This window comes from Solenopsis invicta, chromosome 5, assembly GCF_016802725.1.
Source record: "Solenopsis invicta isolate M01_SB chromosome 5, UNIL_Sinv_3.0, whole genome shotgun sequence".
In the NCBI taxonomy this organism is placed as follows: Eukaryota; Metazoa; Arthropoda; class Insecta; order Hymenoptera; family Formicidae; genus Solenopsis; species Solenopsis invicta.
Window position 1 is genome coordinate 7,632,447 of NC_052668.1, and position 23,754 is coordinate 7,656,200.

At 35.9% G+C, this 23,754-nt stretch overlaps 1 protein-coding gene across 2 annotated transcripts in view; it reads right to left on the minus strand.

Annotated features, from left to right (window-relative positions):
* Window positions 1–23,754, minus strand: part of LOC105205952 (mediator of RNA polymerase II transcription subunit 17) — a 143,047-nt gene that overhangs the window by 93,128 nt on the left and 26,165 nt on the right. Inside the window, exons 1-2 of one of the 2 annotated variants that reach the window (XM_039449996.1) lie at window positions 15,550–15,730; window positions 13,331–13,647 (exon numbers count right to left, since the gene is read on the minus strand). In XM_039449996.1, coding sequence (XP_039305930.1) covers window positions 13,331–13,583 — 253 coding nt within the window. In that variant the 5' untranslated portion in view covers window positions 13,584–13,647; window positions 15,550–15,730. Of the gene's footprint in view, window positions 1–13,330; window positions 13,648–15,549; window positions 15,731–23,754 lie in introns of those variants that run through there. The other variant, XM_039449995.1, reaches the window with a different exon arrangement.

Sequence of the window (23,754 nt, forward strand, 5' to 3'; positions counted from 1 at the left end):
ATTTTGAATTACCGCGTTTTGACTTATGGCTTTAACCAATCGTTCGACACTCTTATAACGACATAACCAATAATATTCAGTCGACTGCTTTATATCGTCGAGTGAATACGTGTTGTGTGATCGTAACGTAAATACGTGTCTCTTCGAGTAATTTTAACGCATTGAATGATTGTAGTGATTACAGTAGTGATTAATAGTAATTAATAAAGTCGATCGATCGGTTCGTCGCGTAGTTCCGCGTTTATCAATCAAATGAAGAGTAAATAGTGTAAATGTGGTGAAATACCCTATGATCAGAAAGTACCGGGAATTTTTAAATAAAACAAAATAGAGTTAAATTTCAGGCAAATTAATTTTATCTCCTTCAAAATATGATCCATCTGAAGCAACACACATGTGCCAACGCTTGACCCAGTCCTCCATGCATCCCTGGTAGGCCGACGAAGGGATGGCCTTTAGTTCCCTCGTCGCATTCTCTTTGATCTCCTCGATCGACTGAAATCTCTTTCCACGAAGTGGCAATTTCAACTTGGGGAACAAAAAAAAGTCGCACGGGGCCATATCAGGTGAATACGGTGCTTGCTTGATGGTATTTACTTGATGTTTGGTCAAATAATTCATTGGTGTTTTTGCAAGAAATTCAGATCCTTCGGAACGAGCCTGGCTGCCACGCGTCTCATACCCAAAACATCAACCACAATATGCTGTGCCGTTCCATATGCAATGCCAAGTTCACTAGACATCTCTCTTAAGCTGGTATGACGATTTTCAAGCACCATTTCTTTCACTTTCTTCACGTTTTCATCGGTGTTCGACGTCGATGGACGTCCGGAACGAGAGAAATCTTCCACCACTGTACGACCACTTTTAAAGTCTTTATACCACTCGTATGCTCTTGTTTTTGATAGAGCAGATTCGCAAAATGCTTTTTGCAACATTTTCAGTGCATCGGCACACGAAATTTCGTTCGCAACACAAAATTTCAAACAAACTCTTTGTTCAACAAAATTATTCATGGTAAAATGCGGCAAAATAAAAAAAGTTGACTGATGTAAACAAACGCCAGACAGACACTAATGATCGGATGGCACTAAAACCTGACAGATGTGCGTCTTAAGGTCGTACCAACATAAGAAAAAAAAATAAACCGGTTCCCGCATGCGCGGTACTTTTAAATAAAAAAATTCCCGGTACTTTCTGATCATAGGGTATGAAACAACTTCGAGGGATAGATCTGGATAAAGCACAAATTTAAATTAAATTGTCGCATCGTGGAAACAATAAGCTGATCGCCATGTGCGTAAGTAAACGTGCTTAAACTTGTTCAAAGACCCCCCTGTCTCTCTCTCTCTCTCTCTCTCTCTCTCTCTCCTTTCTATCCCTTTTGTGCGTTTTAAAAGTTCTACTTTTAACTTGCAAGTGCACATTTAAGTAATCTAATTTGCATTAAATTTTATTATTCGCGGGCGTTACATTTATTATAATAATGTAAACTTACTTGAAGATTTCACGGTCATCCCGATATTTGACGGCCGGATGACAGATCAAAATTTGGCAAGTTAAATGTAGCATAATTAAAGTGACAGAGAGAGAGAGAGAGAGAGAGAGAGAGAGAGAGAGAGAGAGAAAGTTTAAATAGGAATGTGCTGTCCATGTACTTTTGTCAGTCATTTGAGCGCAGGAGGTGCCCCACGGAAACACCCGCGTGTAACAGTGAGTCTCGCCGCCCCTGTCTTCCACTTGTACCTGACCCGTAATACGCTAACTAATTCTTATTGTAACTTGAAAACTAAGCTTCGGACAAATTTTTGCAAAAGGAAAAATCGTCTCAGAATTCGATTACGAATATGCCAGCTTCGGGACCAATAGGTTATTTTGAATCACCCTGTATATATATATATATATATATATATATATATGTCACAGTTAAATTTTCAAGGTCCGAGGTTGGTTTATAAGCAAGATATTAATGATTAAAATTTTATAAATCTAACACAATGTCTTATGGAAAACTGCAGTTTTGGCAAATGTTCACATGCACATCTCAATAACAAAATCGTAATGACAATTTTTGTACTATTAGTAAAATATTCAAAGATTATTTATTCATTTTTGTAATACGCGTTCATTGGCTGTAAGTATATAAAAAAAATTCATTTAGGGTGAAAAATAACCTTTCTCAATAGGTTCATCTGTATTTTGAGTAGATATGACAACAGTGCATTCGTCAAGTGCATGATCAAGCTCGCTGTTATAACAGTATGTCTGCTTTTTATTTACATCTTATTTATGATTATTAAAATAAAAATAGTGAATTAATAATAATTAAAATAGAATAAAGGCTCTATTTTGTATGAAGGATTCAAGTTATAAGGTTTTGAAAAAACATGTTTTTTTGGTTATGAGGGTAAGTAAATGACAACTAGAAATGATAATGATAATTCACGTCCATTTTGACACACTGTTATGTTTGTTGTTTAGGTTATAAATTTGGTTAAGATTGTAACGTAGACATTTGTATATATACATATGTATCACTCTTACACAGCGTTGCTGCCAAATCAACTACTAAACAAGTCAAGCACAAGACTACGGATGCTTTGACTCACTCCGTAACTGGAGAACCCCCTTAAGAGTTTCTACAATATTATAAGTTATAAAACCATAATAAATTAGTTATAAGTAAATGATACACTTTAAAAAACATCTAATTTGTCGAACATGTTTTATGTATTATTTTTCGAAATAGATCTGTTCGTTAAGGCGTTTTGCAAATAACTTTATTATAAATAATTTAATAAATAATTTATAAAATATTTTTATTAATTTTTAATTAATACAAATTTTATTATTATATGTAATTACATTATTAATTAATTTAAAAAATAATAAAAATAATATAATTCTAAAATATAATAGCAAAAGACTTTAAAGAAAAAAAATGGTGTTTCGGAAATTCGAACCCGGTCGGCCGCGGAGGAAAAATAGTAACGCTAGCACTTAGGCTCCTGAGCCACGACGCTCTTTTGAATAGTGGTTTAAGATTCTAGTACTTAACGTAGAAACGTCTCAACGTTAAACTTTAATTGCAATTTTCTTAAAAAGTAAGGCCCATTCACGCTAACCCTTTTACACCGTTAATATACTTGTTCCTCCCTTTCGATTGAGCTATGACTCATCTCATTTGGCATTTTACAGTTCTTGCCTATTCCTTGTAAGTATGTTAAAACAGTAACAATATATATCATAGACATAATGTCATATAAAAACAAAAAAAAATGTATGTTTTAGTCACAAAAATAAATATCTGGACACAAAGAGAGAAAAAGAAAAAGCAAATGAGTTCGATAAAGAGCAAGGAAGAACAAGAGAAGGCGAGGAAAAGCGACAGAAAGCGAAAGAAGGCGGTAGAGAGCAAAGAAGCGGTAGAAATCGAGAGAAGGCAAGAGAAAACAGTAAAGAGCAAGAGAATACGAGAAAGAGAAATAGAGAACAAGAGAGAACATGGGAGAGCGGTATAGAGCAACAGAGAGCGGTAGAGAACAAGGGAGAGCAAGGAAAAGCAAGAGATAGCGAGAAAGAGCAATAGAGAGCGAGAGACAGTGGTAAAGAACAAAGAAAAACGGGGGAGAGCGAGAGAGAGCAAGGAAAAGCAAAAGAGAGCGATGGAAAGCGAGTGAAAGCGGTAGAAAACGGGAGACAGTAGTAGAGAACAAGGGAGAGCGGGGGAGAGCGAGAGAAAGCGAGAAAGAACGGTATACAGGGTGAGTCATTTTAATGTATGGACCCGAATATCTTCCAAATAACGGTATCTACAAAAAAATGGTTTAGATAAAAGTTGACCAGGACAGAGGGGGTCATTCAATTGTACTATTGGTTTTGACCTTGAGGTCAATTTTGAAGGTTATTTCAAGGTCACGATGGTTTTTTTAAATGGGACACCCTATTTTTGACTGCGGATTTCGAAAGAGCGGAAAATTTTACATCAAACTTGTCTTATGAAAAAATTGTTTTTGCAACCTTGGAAAGGTCAAAAATGAAGGTGAAATGCCTGAAAAACGATCTGGTGTACTTTTTCTGAAATGACGTGGTTTTCTAGGTAACAAATGTGCATAATGCTTAAACATTACTACTTGCAACTTTCGGCCGAATTCTTCGACGCACGCCTATTGCTCCCCTCCCACCGCTCGCGCCTTAGCAACGACGCCGCCGGACGGCCTAAGACGATGTATCGCGCTCCTTAGTTACGCCGTCCGGCGGCGTCGTTGCTAAGGCGCGAGCGGTGGGAGGAGAGCAATAGGCGTGCGTCGAAGAATCCGGCCGAAAGTTGCAAGTAGCTGACAGCACTGCGATACCTAATGCTAATAATCAACGATTGAAAAAACTAAACAATTACGTTTGATTTAAGATTTATAATTATTGTTATAATAGAGTTTTATTCCTTTTCTTTCTTACTCACTTCTGCATAATTGAAAAATTTACTATTTAAAGTTACTTAAATTAAAAAATTCCAAACATACATACAGGGTATGTAGGTAATTATATTCACAAGTTACCTTTCCAGAATGACTGATTATAGTCCTAATGAGATTGTTGATATTATATTAGTTTTAGGGGAGTGTCATAGCAATTACAATGCAGCATCAAGGCTTTATGCTCAACGTTTTCCTGAAAGGCGACATCCAACTGATATGACAATACGTAGTTTAGTCCAAAGAGCTCGCAATGGACATCTTGTTCGTCAACGTCAACATCATGAATATGAGGAAAATGATGCGCGAGCTGTAACTATTTTAGCAATACTTCACCTTAATCCTCATGTTAGTACTCGCCAGATTGAAAGAGAAATAGGTATACCACAAAGAACTGTTGTTAGAATTTTAAGAGCTCTAAATTATCACCCTTTCCACATCACTTTTACGCAGGCTTTACAGCCTAATCATCATCTGATGCGTATTGCTTTTTGCCAGTGGGCTTTACAAATGTTACACAATGATCCTAATTTTTTTAGGTATGTGCTTTTCTCAGATGAGGCTAAATTTTATAGTGACGGACAACTTAATAGACACAACTGCCATTATTGGTCAGATGTTAATCCCCACTGGTATAGGCCAATAGATCATCAAAATCGATGGAGTATTATGGTGTGGTGCGGCATTGTAAATGGTTATTTGATTGAACCTTATTTTTTTTAAGAGAACGTTGATAGACACAGTTACTTATCGTTGCTAAGAGATCACTTATCAGGCTTATTAGAAGATGTTGACTTAGCAACAAGAGCAAGAATGTGGCTTCAACAAGATGGTGCTGCACCGCATTATGCACTCATTGTACGTGCCTTTTTAAATGCCAGTTACAATGACAGATGGATTGGACGAAGGGGTCCAGTTGAATGGCCTCCTTGCTCACCAGATTTGACGTCGCCTGATTTCTTTTTGTGGGGATACTTGAAAAATGTTGTTTTTGCTGAACGACCAACCACAAGAGATGATTTTATGGACCGCATTCGTAGAGCTTGTGCAGCCATTCCTAGAGCTACCCTGCTTAGAACTGTGGATAGTTTTCAAAACAGATTGCAGTTACGCCTCGAAGCCAACGGAGGTAATTTTGAACAATTATTCCGTGGGTAATTCATTTAAATTACAGTGTCAGTGAGAGGCGAGGGGACTCACGATAATCAAGCACCCCGACGTGAGAAGCAAAGGGACTCACGATAATCAAGCACCCTAAAGGAAACAGAACTTACTACGTCCACGTCGTTGTTTCCGGGTAACGCTAAAAGTAAGGTGAAAGTGCTTTTGACCTTGATATGACCTTGATATGACCTTCAAAAGATCAGGTCGAAAAACTAAAAAATCCCTATGCTCATGTAAAAAGTGCCATTGTTTAAGAGCCTATTGTCAAGAAACAGGTTCTGCGGTCAAAAATAGGGTTTACTAATCAAAAAATGCGTTATGAGGCTCAAACAACCTGGAAAATTGACCTCAAGGTCAAACTAGTCAAAGTGATTAACACTTTTACAATACATTGACTTTGTTTAAGCATTATGCACATTTGTGTTACCCAGAAAACACGTCATTTTAGAAAAAGTACGCCAGATCGTTTTTCAGACATTTCACCTTCATTTTTTACCTTTCCAAGGTCGCAAAAACAATTTTTTCATAAGACAAGTTTGATGTAAAATTTTCCGCTCTTTCGGAATTCGCAGTCAAAAATAGGGTGTCCCATTTAAAAAAACCATCGTGACCTTGAAATAACCTTCAAAATTGACCTCAAGGTCAAAACCAATGGTACAATTGAATGACCCCCTCTGTCCTGGTCAACTTTTATCTAAACCATTTTTTTGTAGATACCGTTATTTGGAAAATATTCGGGTCCATAGATTAAAAGGACTCACCCTGTAGAGCGAAAGAGAGCGGTAAAGAACAAGAGCATGAGAGAGCGAAAGGGAGAGGTAGAGAGTAAGAAAAAGCGTGAAAAAGCAATAAAGAGCAAAGAAAAGTGAGAGAGAGAGAGCAAAGGAAAGCAAGAGAAAACAAAGAAGAACAAGAAAGAACAAAAGAGAGCGATGGAGAGCGGTAGAGAGCGAGAAGCAGCGGTAGAGAACGAGAGAGAGCAGGAGAAAGTGAGAAAAGGCGTGGTAGTGCGATAGAGAAGGAGAGCGGGGAAAATCGAGAGAGGGTGAGGAAGAGCAATAGAGAGTAAGAAAAAACGTAGGAAAGCGGTAAAGAACAAAAAGAAGCGTGGGAGAGCAAAGAAGAAAGGTAGAGAGCGATGGAGAGCAAAAGAGAACAAGAAAGAGCGAGGAGGAGTGGTAGAGAGCGGTAGAGAGCGAGAAAGAGCGGTAGAGAGCAAGAAAGAGCGAAGAAGAAAGGTAGAGAGCAAGAGAGAGCGTGGAAGAGCAATAGAGAGCGAAGGAGAGCGAGAGCAAGAGAGAAAGAGGGCAGGGGAGAACGATAGAGAGCGGTAGAAAATGAGAGAAAGCGTTAGAGAACGAGAGAGAGCAAGGGAAAGTAAAGAAGAGCGTTAGAGAGCGAGAGAAAGAGAGAGAGAGAGAGAGAGAGAGAGAGAGAGAGCGCGGGGGAGAGAGACGGAAAACAAGAGTAAGCAAAGGAGAAAATAAAAAACAGAAAGAGAAAAAGACTAAAATATTTTTTATATATATTCGTAAATCTTTTCAAAATTACCGCCAAAGGAGACAAATTTAAAATTTTTCAAAAATATCGGATAACTTTATAGGGGTTGGTGATAGAGGGTTGATACCAAAGATCAATGATAGAGTACTCGAGGAACACTGTTTACCCCCGTTGAATTCATCCCCGTATAGTTCCCCATTCGGGTTGTGTATACTTGGAGACAAGAGAGACAAATCTGAAATTTTGCGAAGATGGAGACGTCGACAACGACAATGACGACGACGACAACAACATATCTGAATTTTTTTTATGACATAAATCAGGCTAAAAAATACATGTATAATTCATATCTCAGCATCAAATGCACTTACGGACATCAATCTTGTGTCATTGTACTCAAAAAAATTGATATTTGTCCCCACTATATTTATTTTTTAATACAATTAATTCGTTTAAGAAAAACAACCATTTATTTGTAAAAAATTGTGTTCCTTCCTGTAAATGATACGCGGTAGCATATTTTACATAAAAGGACGAAAAAAAATATACATGGTGCGAGCCGCTACCGCGTCTCTTGATAAAAGTTTAAATTCATTAGTTTGGATAATTGCACCAAAACATTTACACTGCAGGAAAAAAACGATGCAAATTGCAACTTTTTTTGGCCGTTTGCATTTTTAATGACGGTTTCCATTCAATTTTACAAATAATAAGTATAATGGGATTAAAAATCAACCAAAATGTTAAAATTTTCACCGATACAGACAACGAGCGCATTAAATTTTCGGAACAACAAACATCCCATGAGGCAAAGAAGACCAAAATTGCCAAGAAACAAAAGAAAACATCAATACAAATTTTTTTAAGTTGAAAAAGGTATCTTGTATAACACTGGCATAACTGACTAACGTTAAGTTACTAAAATTATTCATTATCTACTTCAAAAATGCCTGCAAAACTTTTAAACGCGTTTTTCTCAAAACGACATTTTTCAGGCGCCATAATTTCTCAAAAACTACAGGGTCGATCAATTTGAAATTTTACACAAATATAGTTCACATATAGAAACGCTATCGCGTAATCTAGGATCTTTTTAATATCATTAAAATTACTATCTTTTTGGACTGTAATCTGTTTATTTCTCAACGGCGGATCATTTGTCTGTTTTCGTTCCCTTTTAAATATTAATTATATATATTCTCTATTTAACTTTCAATGTTTCATATATCCACGATTAACGCTTAGTCACTTGTAAGCACTGCTGTCAGAAACACCGAATTACAGCAATCAAAAATTACTCGTATAGTGACTGCAAGTTGTCACAATTTTTTATCCATGGCTCCGGTGGTCTTCGTCGTAATCTGGTGGTGAGTCACTATTTTAAATAATATTGTCAATCGTTTAGATTTTATGCAGAATTTCGCATATAGTTATAGAGAGAGCTTGCCATCTCCTCTATCATACACGGTGGAAAAGCTCTACACACGGCTTGTGCAAATCGTGAGAGTGACTCAACCGAATATCGGATCGGCCGGACAATTAATTGTTAAGTTTATATTATGTTAGTCAAAATTTGTATTATGTTGAGAATGACTCCAAAGAGAGTCAAAACGTCCATTTTGTTTCTTACACATTTCAGTTATTCATCTCAGTCTTGTTCAAAATTAAAAACAATACAAGATCAACTAAATATTCCAAATCACAAACTCATTCAAGACGTTACAACTTGATGGAATTCAATTTATTATATGTTCTCTCAACTTTATGAACAGAGACAAGCTACAATATATCGACTTATACAGTTGACAATAAAATTTTTATATTAACTTTTATTCAGTCTCTCATTGTAACAAACGAAACATTGTGTGTTTTGAAATCCTTTAAGAAAATAACAAAATTAGCTAGTGGGGACAAAGAAATGATATTATGTAGCACAGAAAATTGCAGCAACATTGCAGCAATGTTGCAATATTCCAGATTGCAATGCAATATTACGGAGACATTGCAGATACTTAAATTAACAATATGTCTGCAACATCTCATGACAACATCATATGTCAGTAATATTCCAGGAACATTGCAATATCATAATTTTTTAATAAAGTAATGGCAATAAAGAGCCAAAGCAGAATATTCGCGTATAATAATATGTTAATTTAACTCATCCATAATTATTCATCCGTATTTAACAAACTAAGATCGGGCAACGTTACTAAATTTTCTGCTAAATCTCTACATTCCCTAACAGCACAACCGTCCATATGTCGACTGTAAGTCGATTCATCCAAGTCAGAGTTGATTGCAAATCGACTATGCATAGACGTCTGCAGACATCCTACAAATGTTGACTCTAAGACGTCTAGAAGACATGCAGTCCCGTGGTGCTGTGTGCATCATAGTATTGTTGAGAAACATGAATATTCATATCAATAGACGAAATGAGTCTATATATGCAGAAACCTCGATCTACATCCCAATGAACAAACAATATTTTTTAATTGTTCTTTTAATAAAAATTTTTTCATATTTAATTTAATTATTGTATTATATTGAGATTTATTTTCTAATTGCATTTTTATTTAAACAAATAAAAATTATTCTAGATGCTATTCTGCATTTACAAAATTAGTAAAAAAAAACTATAATTTTATATTTGTTTATATAAATACTGTGGTTTAATTTGTAACGTTACGTCTCTCCACCGTACCGCCGCACCGGTCCGAACAGTCGACCGACGCGAATAAGCCAAGCACGTGCGTGTGCTCGGCAAATCGTACCGCAACCACGTGCTACTATACGCGAACGGCGCGCCACGTTGCCACTCCGGCTGGCCCGGCCGCGCGCGCTGATTGGTGCGTCCAACCGCACAGCACTGTATATAAGCCGGTAGTGGGAAACCGAAGACAGATCACACCGACCATCTGATCTCACCGGATCCTTTCCAGCGCCGAGCATACTCGGCGCTTCCTAGTTCGGGCATCCTCGAGCACGAATATCTCAGCTTCTGCCTCTGTACGACAAGCATTCTCGTCGTTCCCGCGGCCAGATATGCTCGGCCAATCCGCTCTGCTTTACCGTACAACGGGCATTCTCGTCGTTCCCGCGGCCGGGTATGCTCGGCCAATCCGATCCGCTCCATCGTACGACGGGCATTCTCGTCGTTCCCGCGGCCGGGTATGCTCGGTCTATCCGAATTGTCCGTCCGCTCCTGGACATTCCCGGGACCGACCCATCGAAACCGACTCCGAAATACCGTACTCCACGGGACGTCCACTCTCGCAGAAAGAGACCGCGCAGGTCTCTACACTGCGTAGCCGGAAAACGTGCCGCGCTGCACACCGCCGATCCCGAGCCGCAACCGGCCGGCAGACGGGCCAATCACGGTCCGTCTAAACCGCTCCTGGAGTCCGCCGCTCCACGAAAACTTCTATCGGTACTCCGAACACGTATGAATAATAACATAATACGAATCCGTCCGTTTAGTTTTTCTTAGTATCCGAACCCGTTTCTTGTCTCAATATTACTTTAAGTAGTAAATTATATTCTGTCCGGGTCCGATCATTGTCTAATCGAGCAACTCCGACCATTAACTCCGAACGCATAACGTATAAGACGAGTCCGTCCGTTTAGTCTCTTTCGTTATCCGAATCTGTTCTGTATAAATATTAATTAGAGTAGTGAATTATATATTTTGTCCGGCCCGACCAATCGTCGTTCATTTGCTTTGCGCGGGTCCAATCATTGTTTAACTGAGCACTCCGGTGAATTATTATTATTTATGTATTCAAACTACACATGACAAATATATTGTTACGTTTGTATTTTTGTACTCAAAACACGGAATTCTTATTATTACCGAAAACCCTGGCGAGAACATCCGAGCAACCAATCACGTTATCCCACCGCATCGAAAAGAATCCCGATAATCCCACAGCACCGAAAAGTACCAGCGTTACAAATTATACATATTTCATTTTTTCGATAATGTATATTGACCTGATCAACCAGTTATATATCACATATCAGCAAATGTTCACAGGTCATCATGAGAGATCAGTTCGCAGCGATCACAGAGGTTAAGCAACGTTCACGCAGAAGTCGCGACTTAAATGGGTGACCGCTTGGAAATTTCCCAAAAAAATTCCCAAGATTTTTTTGCAAAAAATGTTTTTTAAAATGTTACAAAAATATTGTTTTGTTCATTGGAATTATGTGGTGTAATAATATTTATGTAAATATTTTGGAAAAAGTTATAACATTGCAATGTTATTGGGATACTTCAATGCAATATTTCAAAAAACAGACATCTTAATGTTACTGCAATCTTCCAGCAATGTTGCAGCAATGTTTTGCAATCAATATGCAATATTACAATGTTTCAATGAAATCATTCTGCAATGTTCCTGCAATCTCTCTGTGTTGTATAAGTAGTAATAACCATCTTATTGACGTATCTTCCAAAAAGAAATCAAGAGCTGGATAGCGGTTGTTGTAATGTTTAAACAAGAGCTTAAGAAATCAATAAAAAATAAAATATTTTAAGTAAAAATAATAAGCAGCTAGATGTTAAAAATAATAAATTTTATGTAATAAGCCACAATATTAAACCCTAGATTCAAAACTCATTTTACAAAGAGATAAAAAGAAAATGAAAGATTTAATAGTAGAAGAACTCAATAGATATATGCGTCAAAGAAAGAAAAAAAGAAAAATCTTATTTTGATAAACCTTCAAGCTCATTGCCTTCATTCTCGTTGCATGATGCTCACAATGATATTTAAAAATGTTACGATGAATTCGTAAATTCTTCGAAGTCGGATACTGAAAATCCAAATGCGACTAATTCGAGTATTATCAAAAAAATAAATGATGAGCAAGCTAAATTTCAAAGGAATCTTAGTGACAAATCTAAGAAAAAAAAAAATAAATATATCAAATTGAACTTAAGAAACATTTAATATTGCTTCCAACAAAAAGGACAGGATAATCCCAAATCATGGTAAAAGAAACATCATTCCAAATTTTCAAATTTAGATAATCTTGTTTTAAAATATCTAAGTGCTCCTCAGCAAATTTAGAATGACTATTTAGTTCCGCGGGGAACATTTATGCAGATAATCAAAATAAATTACATGCAAACAATACAAAAATGCTTATTATTATAATAAAAAATTTTAATACTTAATTTTTTTATATAACTATTTAACAATAGTTCAGATCAAGAAAGTTGACAATAAAAATAATAAAACATTGCTTCTATCAAAGTAAATAATATTTCGTTTTTTTTTATTTGATTAATAATTTAATTCTATTTTTGGAACACTTTTCATCAAATAATATTTAGTTTGTCCGGCAAAATAAATATCCGGTTGGATTATTTAATATCCGGTCGCAAAAGTACATTATTCGGTATTTGGCTATCCGATAAAAAATCACTATCCGATGCATCTCTAAATAAGATCGCTTTTAAAAATGAGTCTCAACTCTCCTTTTTTCATCTAATAGTAACTAAATAGTCATAAAAAGCATATAAAGTGAAGCCTATTCAGACAGGAAAACACACGGGCAGCTGTTAAAAGGAGTGAAAAATATACTTTTACATATAAAATTCAAAGTTAAATTTTACTTGCGGCCCATTTTCATAAATTTGATAAATACAAGACAAGTCACATTTTTATAATAAAATGCATTACAACAAAATGATATGCAAAACAAATTTCATCGTCAGTATTACGTTTTATTCCTATTAGTTCTAATTTTTCCGCGATATTATGTCGCCATCATCAACGCAGAGTTCTCAACTAAGTAGTCCAGAATCTTAAATAACGAATATTGCTTTTTTTGTTCATTATTTTAAAGATAACAATGCCAAAAGCTCCTTTATTAAAAGATATATATTAATGCTGAACTTTACTTGCAAATTTTATTCAAATTTTCCGATTTATGCCTTATCCTTTCTCTTTCTTATTGCTCATTTGTTAGCAATAATTTACTGAAAGCGTATAATATAAACACGGCAATCTCAAGAACGTGTATCGCAAACGAGCGATAAGGATAATAGGCATAAATCGCGAAATGTGGCCAAAAGTTACAAGTAAATTCCAGCATTGATACATATAAAATAAAGACTCATGTTTCCGACTAATTTTTCAAAAAAATGTAAAAACATCAATAGATAACAAAAAGGAACAAACCAGTTCGATAGCTGAGATCACCAATGATAGAGTTCGATACTTTCTTCAAGCGCCAATTCTGTCGCAATCTCAATAACTCGATGTGAAAATCAGGAGTGGACCTGGTTCTAGCTAATTCAGCCTGACAATTTCGCAGTCTCTCAGCGCCCATCATGAGAACCGACGCCGCTCCACTTAACGCTTTTTTCCTAGCATATATCTGTATCATAGGTTTTACATCAACTGATTCCTGAGGTACTGGGTCTAATACCATGTAATTTTTCTCCTTGGCTATTGCAAGTACGTCGGCCAGTACACAAACTTCCGTCAAGGCATTCCTAAGAAAGAAATCAAATTCAATACTTATACAAAATGTTCAGTAAAAAATAGAAAAAAATTTTAAGCACAATTTTAGATGATAAAATGGAACAAAATTTAAAGAGGCAGGATCCTTTAAAAGGTAAAAAAAAATCGATTTTTTTTATTGTATTTTATGAAAGTACATATTTTTAAGAATCAATCCTTAAATTTTGTCAAAAAATTTGAAAAATTAGAGTAGTTATAACATTTTATTCAAAACGGTAAAAATTTTTACATGTGGTATTTCATTTCAATTTTATTTTAATATTTTCCATTATAATAAGTACACTTCAAAATATCTGATTAGCAATGCTTCTACCAAAAAATTAAAAAAAAAGCTTATTACATGGGCCTGAAAATGTTGATTAGAATGACACTTACGTAAGTACTAAAAATATACAAAGAAATTGTACTCAAAACTTTAAACGCATTTTTCTCGAAACTATGTTTTTCAAACTAGTGGCCACAATTTCAGATAAACTAATAAACCGATTGAATTCATTACCTTTTACCTATATATTCGAAACACTTTTCTCTATCATTGGAACTGGCAAAATTAAATTATATTATTATTACAGATATGTTTTTTGAACCAATAATGTAACAACACAATGATAATAAAGAAGCCTTGGGTCGCAGCTAGATCTTAGTGCCTATATTTATTCGTGTAATTTTATATACTTCTTCGAATTTAACCAGAAAGTGCGCCAAATTTTTTCCGGTCGTAACACAGCATGTCAAATAAGAATTAGTAATATCACAATTTTTATTTAATTAATTAATTTAATATAACAATTGATTTGCATCTATATACCCATTCCCCCCTGAAAAAACTTATTGCAAAAAATAACACCCCACCCAGAGCTCGAATCCGGTCGAGGTGGTAAGACGCCGGGACTGGAGATGTTAGTTTCAAGACCTGGGTGGGGTGCTATTTTTTATTATTTTTATTACTTATTTTTCGCAATAAGTTTTTTTAGGTGGGAATGGGTATATAGATGCAAATCAGCATCAATTATTGTATTAAATTAATTATTTAATAAAAATCGTGATATTACTAATTCTTATTCGACATGCTATGTTACGACTGAAAAAATTCGACGCACATTCTGGTTGAATTCAAAGAAGTATATAAAATCACACAATATAGACACTAAGATCTAGCTGCGACTGAAAAAGGCTTCCTTATTATCATTGTGTTGTTACATTATCGGTCCAAAAAACATATCTGTAATTTGAATCACGCGCCTTAAATGCGTTATCACTCATATATGAATATTGCAAAAAATATCACTGTGCCCCAGTGGTCAAGGTGATAAGACACCAGGACCAGAGATCCCGGAGGTGCCAGGTTCAAGCCCTGGATGGGGTTATTTTTCGCAATAAATTTCTTACAGTTTTTTCAGGAAGGAATGGGTATATAGATACAAATCAGCATCAATTATTATATTAAATTAATTTAATAAAAATCGTGATTGAATGCCTTCTACAATCGCAGCTAGGCTTGTATTGTTTTTGCGATTTTACATATTTTCCTCAAGTTCAATAAACTGCGCCAAATTAATTTTTAGTCATAACACAATTCTAAATTGAACAAGATTAAGTAATATCACGTATTATTAAATATTAAGCCTTTTTCCCTCTAAAAAAACTGTAAAAAAATTGTTGCGAAAAATATCACCTCAGCCAGGGTTCGAACCTGGAACCTCCCAAATCTCCGGTACGGGTGTCTTACAAAGGGAAAATTAAGTGAGTCACCTTGGGATTTCAATCCCAATTTTTTTAATTATTTTGGAGACGAAAAAAAAGTTTACGTCTCCCGGCGTTTGATCGAATAGGCCTTAGTTTCGAAATAATAAATTTGTGAAAATTGGCCATACCACGGCGCGCCATACGAGCCTTCCCGGTAACTGTTCTCGTAACCAGTGCAGTCGACTCCGTGCGTTACGTGCTTGCTTCACAATCGTAAGATCCGGGTTCGCTCTCGAATGTGTGCAATTTTTTTTTCTTTTTTTTTTAATAAGTGTATTTATTTATCTTGATGATATTGATATAGTATGCAAATTTCTAAAATAGAAAATTTAATTTAATGTCACTTTCTAAACATTAAATTTAATTTAATTTGAAAGGAATTTGAATTCAAGTAATAATATTTAAAATAATAAATAAGTAATAATAATAATATATAAGTTATTTGAAATAGATAACACATAAAAGCAATGTATCTAAATTTTCAAACTGTTTAAATTTAACATTGGTAAAAAAAGCGGATACAAAATGATCCGACTACATACCTGCAAGGGGATTAAAAACCTTTCGTTTATTTACCATTTTGTTTCTTAGTTGGCTAAGACACCCGTGCCGGAGATTCGGGAGGTCCCAGGTTCGAATCCTGGCTGAAGTGATATTTTTCGCAATAATTTCTTTACAGTTTTTTCGGGGGGGGGGGTTAATATTTAATAATACGTGATATTACTTAATCTTGTTCAATTTAGAATTGTGTTATGACTGAAAATTAATTCTGCACGCAATTCATTAAACTTGAGAAAAATATATAAAATTACACAAACAATACAAGCACAAACACCTAGCTGCGATCGTAGAAGGCATTCTTGTTCAATTTGTATTGATACAGCAACGGTTACAATATTTCTCTCCACTACTTTAAAATCGTGATATTATTAATTCTAATTCGACATGCTGTGTTACAACCGGAAAAAATTCGGCGCACATTCTGGTTGAATTCAAAGAAATATATAAAATCACACAAATAAATATAGGCACTAAGATCTAGCTGCAACCGAAAAAGGCTTCCTTATTATCATTATATTATTGTGTTCATTTTTTTACGTCAAATTTTCAAAGTTTTTAGTGATTCTTTAAAATTTATTTTTACATGCATAATAATTATTTAGGTAAAAAATAGTTTGATTTTAATAATTCTAGTTCAGACAATAATCAAACATCTGTAGATTAAGAATCTTTAATCGATTTGTTCTCTCAGATAACTAAGTGTCGAGATTTTATGGTCACTATGAGACAATGCGCGCTTGGACACATCGCACAAACAATGTTATAATTATTACAATTTTCATTATTTTTACTTGTAAAAATTCCTAATTAACAAGAAAATATTGATAAATATGTGTGCAAAATTTCTATCAATCTCCGTATGATTTAAACATTTATAGAAAGATTTTACATATCACTCTTCCTTGAGTGTTGCATATTCAATTTTTACAATGTTACAATTCAAAATCTATAACGTACATATGAGTATGATTACAAAGTAAAGTTACTTAGACCAAATGCCCATAAACAAAATTATTTTTACCTTCCTATCGTTGTGATATGTAAATCTTACTTTTCACAGAGAGAATGTGCTTCGCTTTCGCAAAACTGACTCTAAGTCATAACTGTTATGACTTTATCTTTATTGTAATATATGTACATCTTTTATTTGAAAGTAACAGTGTCTGATCGTAGATGTTCTTTAATCAAAATTGTTTTATTTATCAACTATGTATCTATTAAATTTTTAATGGATAATGTACATACGTAATGTTTATTTGACCAAATTAACAAATATTAAATATGTATATTCTCGTTCATATTAGGTGTACAACTTTGCTTTCGCAGTTTTCCAACAGATGGCTTTAGCGGTATGTGGTGGTGGAAATAAACAGATGTAGACGTGATACAATAAGCTTGGACATTTGTCAATATAACTCCATCGAAACATTAGTCGATTTGTGTCTGCATCGTAAAGTTATTCTCTATTGAAAATGTCAGTTTACGAGCCAAATTCTCGTCATTTGCGGGAGGTTTTAATTTTCTGCTTCAATATGTAGAAATCTGCGGCTGAGGCTCATCGAATGCTCTCAAATACTTATGGCGAAACCGCTATTAGTAAAAGAACGTGTCGTGAGTGGTTTCAATACTTCAAGAACTGATTTTGACTTCGAAGAACGGCATGGCGAAAGAAAAGAGAAAGTTTTCAAAAATGCAAAATTAGAGGCATTACTTCATGAAGACTCATGTCAAACGCAAGAATTAGCAGAATCATTGCGAGTAACTCAACAAGCCATTTCAAAACGCCTGAAAGTCATGAGAATGATTCAGAGATAAAGAAATTCGGTGCCGTACAACTTGAAATAAAGAGACGTTAAACGGCGTTTTGCTTATGAACAGTTACTTGAAAAGTAAAGACGGAAAGGATTTCTGCATCGCATTATTACTGGAGACAAAAAATGGATTCATTACAATAACTCCAAGCGTAGAAAATCATAGGAACTTCCCGCCCATGCTTCTACGTCGACGGTCAAACCGAATATTCACAGTTCAAAGGTCATGCTCTGTATTTGGTAGGACCAGCTCGGGGTAGTGTATTATGAACTGCTAAAATCATCTGAAATAATCACAGGCGGTCTGTATCAAAAGCAATTAATGCGTTTAAACCGAGCATTAAAAAACAAACGGCCGCAATACAACGAGAGACACGATAAAGTGATTTTGCAGCATAACAATGCTCGACTTTATGTCGCAAAGTCGGTCAAAACATACGTTGAAAACGTTGAAATAGAAAGTCCTACTCCACCCGCCGTATTTTCCAGATACTGCTTCCTCTGACTATCACTTGTTTCGATCCATGGCACACGGCCTGGTTGACCAGTACTTTCATTCTTATGAAGAACAATTGATTAGTTCTCAAAATTTAAGTACAATTAATAAGTGAAAAATAGGCCAATAAGAATCAGCACGGGTCAAAGAGCGCAATCATAAGTATAGATATTGAATCATTTATTTAATTCAAAATTACAAAACAAACGTTTTGACTCGCTTTAAAGTCATCTTCAACGTAATAAAAAATAGTACAGACAATAGAAATAGAAGCCGTCATCAGTCATCGAAAACGGGAAGCATCCAAGTCGCATACAATTTGACAAATCCGTGGTGGCATTTTTAATAAAAATATTGCAAGATATGACACTTAACTGTATAACTGTCATGTAATCATTTTGAATCTCAAAAAATTATTCTAATTGAGACTATATTTTCTCGTCGTCGTGTCGCAAAAAGTGACACTTTACTATATATTGTTAAATGATTATTTTAGATATCAAAAAATTATTTTACTTGCAACTGTATGTACTCGTGGATCTCATTTCGAGCTGATGACGACTAATAAAGCTTGAGATAAGTTTCGTCTGTAGAAATCAATTTCTCTTGACGAAATAAGCACTCAAACGTTACTCGTTTCACAACGTGCTTACGGTTTCAAGTCCGAATGCGTACTAACTGTCCGGAACATTCCGTCTTACTTGAACGTTACGCAGAAGGTCAGGCAGTTGAAAATAATCAACGGCAAATTCAAATGTATAAATACCAAAAATATATAGAATAAATTGACGGTAAGTCAAATATTACAAAAAAATTAGTTAACCTTGTATCATTTTGATGGATTAAATCGACTATTCTTCCTCACAGGTAGTTCATGTTGACTCAAAAGCTTTTCTTAAATCAATAAATGATTCCTCCCTTTCAAATATAAAAAAAAAATGGTTCATTAACCTATCAACCTATCAACAGCCCAGATTCCAAAAAAAAAAAAATACTTTTACAATTAGGAGACAACTTTTCCCTACGGTTGGTCGACAGAAGAAAAGCAATTTTTAAATACATAAAAAATATTAAGAATAACTTGTACAAGTTGAGACCAAATCAACATTTGAACGTCAGAAATCTTTCGATACCAATTATCAACAATATTGTTTCATTGCCACAGCAAAAAAATAAAGTCACTGATAGACTGAACTTCTTGATAAAATCTACTGTGTATTTATGCAAAATAATCCAGGAATAATTTTCACAAAGGCGGACAAAGGCAACATCACGGTAACTTTAGACAGTAATACTTATAAACAAGAAATATCTCGGATGCTTGAGGATCAGGACACTTGCGTGTATATTAAGAAAGACCCAACCAACATTCTGATAAAGAACGGGACTTGCTGACGAGGTAGAAGAAACGCAGTTATATCACGGAAGCCAAATATAAGAAAGTGTACTGTACCGAGAGCAACCTCCTGAGGGCGTATGATCTTCCTAAGGTCCACAAACCGGGAGTTCCTTTCAGGTTAATTATTTCATCAATTAATAGCTCCCTTTACGGGCTGACCACCTTTTTGCATAAACTTATTTCAAAAAACATTCCTGAAGCTCCAAGTAGAGTAAACAATAGTTTTCAACTGGCTCAAAAACTAAGGGGTGAATGCTTGGATCTAGACTGCATTCTGATGTCTTTAGATGTTGTTTCCTTGTTTACCAACATCCCAAGAGAGTTAGCATTAGAAAACATCTCTAATAGGTGGGAGCATCTTATGAATGCTTACAGCATTCCAAAAGGAGAATTTTTGCAGGCTATCAGGCTTATTATGGACTCCACATACTTTTTATAACAGGTTCTACAAACAAAGATTTGGTGAAAGTGGAGAATCCCATGAGTTCTCCACTTTCACCTATAATCGCTGACCTCGTCATGCAAGATTTAGAGACTCTTGAAAAAATCGGAATTTGTTTGCCATTTTACTTCAGATATGTGGATAATATAGTTATGGCAGTTCCAAATAATTTAGTTGATCTCACATTAACGACATTTAACTCGTTCCACCCAAGAATGCAGTTTACGTTGGAGAGAAGGGACAATAAAATAGATTTTTTGGACATCACTATCTGTGTAGTATTGTAAGCGCAGACCCAAATATCGTAAGGTGTCAGCACGTAGCAATTACTCATAAGGAGTCAGTACTTATCAGTTAAATCTATTGTAAGCCAAGAGATGGCACAGTAAAACTGTCAAAGCTAATGTAGCGGTGGCGCATCAAATTAGCAGCGCTGCATTAGAATAGCACATTCGGGAGCTCATCGAAGCTCCTCTCTCTTTCATCGGGCAACCGTTGAGGCAGCAACATGTGTGCATATTGCGTGCGCTTTCTGCGGCCGACCGTCAAATAGTAACACCGTTTCTTCGGCCATCCGTTGAATCCGCAATATGTTTGTAACCAGCAATAAAGCAGTTTAAAAACATTCAACAAAAGCATGGTGTTTCATCAGAAATACCCCACCCTATTATTAAAGACAACAATAAGTTGATGTTCGATTAGTTTCACAAGCTCACTTATTTGGGCCAATACTTAAATTTTCTTTCGGCTCACCCTTTATCACAAAAAAAGAGAGACTGTCTTGGAAATGCTTGACAAAGCATTTTTATTATCTAACGCCAAATTTCATCAAAAGAATATTGTTAAAACCTTGTTAATTAATGACTAGCCTGGTAAATTTATTTTCAAAACAATCAATAACCGTCTAAAATTCCTTATTCATAAAAGCATGTTAAGACAGTCAATGATATCGGCATTAACACTACAAGTAAAAGAACGCGATGGTTTGTATTGCCATATATCCCTACAATTTCAGATAAATTTAAGGCTATTACAAATAGTTTAAATGTAAAATTGGCATTTTTTAGCTTCAATAAATTGACCAGGGTTATCAAAGTACAGAAGGATGTTCTCCCAATCAATTTAAAGAAAAATGTCGTGTATAAAATTGCATGTAAAGACTGCAAGGCGTCATATATAGGTCAAATCAGCAGGAAATTAAAAACAAAAATTAATGAGCATTGCAACCACATTAATTAGAACACGCACAGTCACTCTGTCATTACAGAACAGACTTATTTGTAATCACAAATTTAATTGGGAGAACATCAAAATCTTAGATAATGAACGCTACTTGGGCAGGCGGTTGATTTCCGAAATGCTACATATCCATTTACAAAATAAAAGTCTCAACTTACAAACAAACACTAAATATTTGCATCACGCGTATCTCTCGTTATTGAGTAAATTATAATCGATTTAATCCGTCAAAATGATACAAGGTTAACTATATTTTTTGTAATATTCGACTTACCGTCAATTTATTCTATATATTTTTGGTATTTATACATTTAAATTTGCCGTTGATTATTTTCAACCGCCTGACCTTCTGCGTAACGTTCAAGTAAGACGGAATGTTCCGGATAGTTAGTACGCATTCGGACTCAAAACCATGAGCACATGTTGGTGTGAAACGAGTAACGTTAGAGTGCTTATTTCGTTAAGAGAAATTGATTTCTACAGACAAAACTTATCTCAAGCTTCATTAGTCGTCATCAGCTCGAAATGAGATCCACGAGTACATACAGTCGCAAGTAAAATAATTTTTCAACATTTAACCCTTAAACACATATTGAAAATTTCCCTAGATTTTCGATCGCTTACTATGTGAACACGGATTGAGAAAAAAGATTCGGGCTAAGTAAAAAAAAAGTTTGAAGTCTCCTCTACGAACTGCTACAATTGACTAACTTCATTACTTAACTACAATAAAATGGGACGAAAGTAAAGTTTTTTCGGGAAGATCTCCCAGACTTATGTGTTTAAGGGTTAAAATAATCATTTGACAATTATATAGTAAAGTGTCACTTCTTGCGACAGGACGACGAGAAAATATAGTCTCAATTAGAATAATTTTTCAAGATTCAAAATAATTACACGACAGTTATACAGTTAAGTGTCATCTCTTGCGATATTTTGACTGTTAAAAATGCCACCACGGATTTGTCAAATCGTTGGCGACTTGGATGTTTCCCGTTTTCAATAACTGATGACGGCTTCTATTTCTATTGCCTGTACTATTTTTTGTTACGCTGAAGATGACTCCAAAGCAAGTCAAAACGTTCGTTTTGTAATTTTGAATTAAATAAATAATTCAATATCTGTACTTTTGATTGCGCTTTTTGACCCGCGCTAATTCTCATTAGCCTATATTCCACTCATCATCTTATGAAGAAGTCAAAAATTGGATCGTTACGTGGATCGCCTAAAAAAATAAGCAATTTTTTCAACGCAGGATTCGTACGCTGCCCGAAAGATGGGAAAAAGTATTGGCCAACGATGGACAATATTTTGAATCGTAAATGTATAACCAGTTTTTTACAATAAAGCCTCGAATGTCAAAAAAAAAAAAAAAAAAACAGCGGAAGGAAAGTTGTACACCTAATTATTTTATCATATAATATATCAACATTCTTGTATATTCATAGAACTGCATAAAATGTTTACTAATTTGTAACAAAATGCCCCTCCACCTCGCGCGTACTACCCCTCCGCTCCGAACACCCAAGCACCGCGGCAGCGAGAACCACGTGCGCGCACCAGTTAACCTCTCGTCACGATCACGCGGCAGCACGCCCACCGTCTGTGGCGTTCCGCAACATTCCCACTCCGAGCCAACCAACCAAGCGCGCGAATTGGTGCGTCCAGCCGCGCGTTCAGATATATAAGCCGGCAGTGGGAACACCGAGAGCAAATCTTCCCGGTCCACCGAACCGTACGGGTTGAGAATCCTTGACCACGCTTCCGACTTCCTTGAGGACGAGAATACTCGTCTCTTTCCGTATCCTTGACAAGAATCCTCGACTGACCACGACCTTCCAAACACCTTCGCCTCAGCCAATCACGGCGAGCATCCTTGCCGAGTCCCGCAGCCGAGCATCCTTGCCGAGTCCCGCAGCCGAGCATCCTCGGCGAATCACATCACCGCCCACGACGAGCATCCTCGTCGAGTCCGTAGGCTAGGCATCCCTGGCCAATGAGCTCCGTCCGATTCCCAGGGAAGACTCACCCTTGTAAACCAGAACATCGTCAGGGCATCCGCGCCCTGATGATTTCCTCGCCTCTTTTGCACGAGACGACTCGGGCAAAGCGCGGAAACGCTACCGTCGCACCGATCAATCCGCGTCCGGTGTACCGACCACGTTCCGCGCCTCCCCGATCACCCCGGACACCGTGTCGGGTTAAAATCGCGAATATCTTGTGTCTCCGTAGAGCAATCTAAGGACCATCGCTATTATCTTTCCGTTATCTAAATTATCTCGTTTCTCGCGTCTATTTAGAGTATCGTTTCTGTTACTGCGAGCGGCGCTTTATATTCACTGTAACGAGCGTTTCGGCTTCTCGGAAGCGTTTTGTTATTTTGGT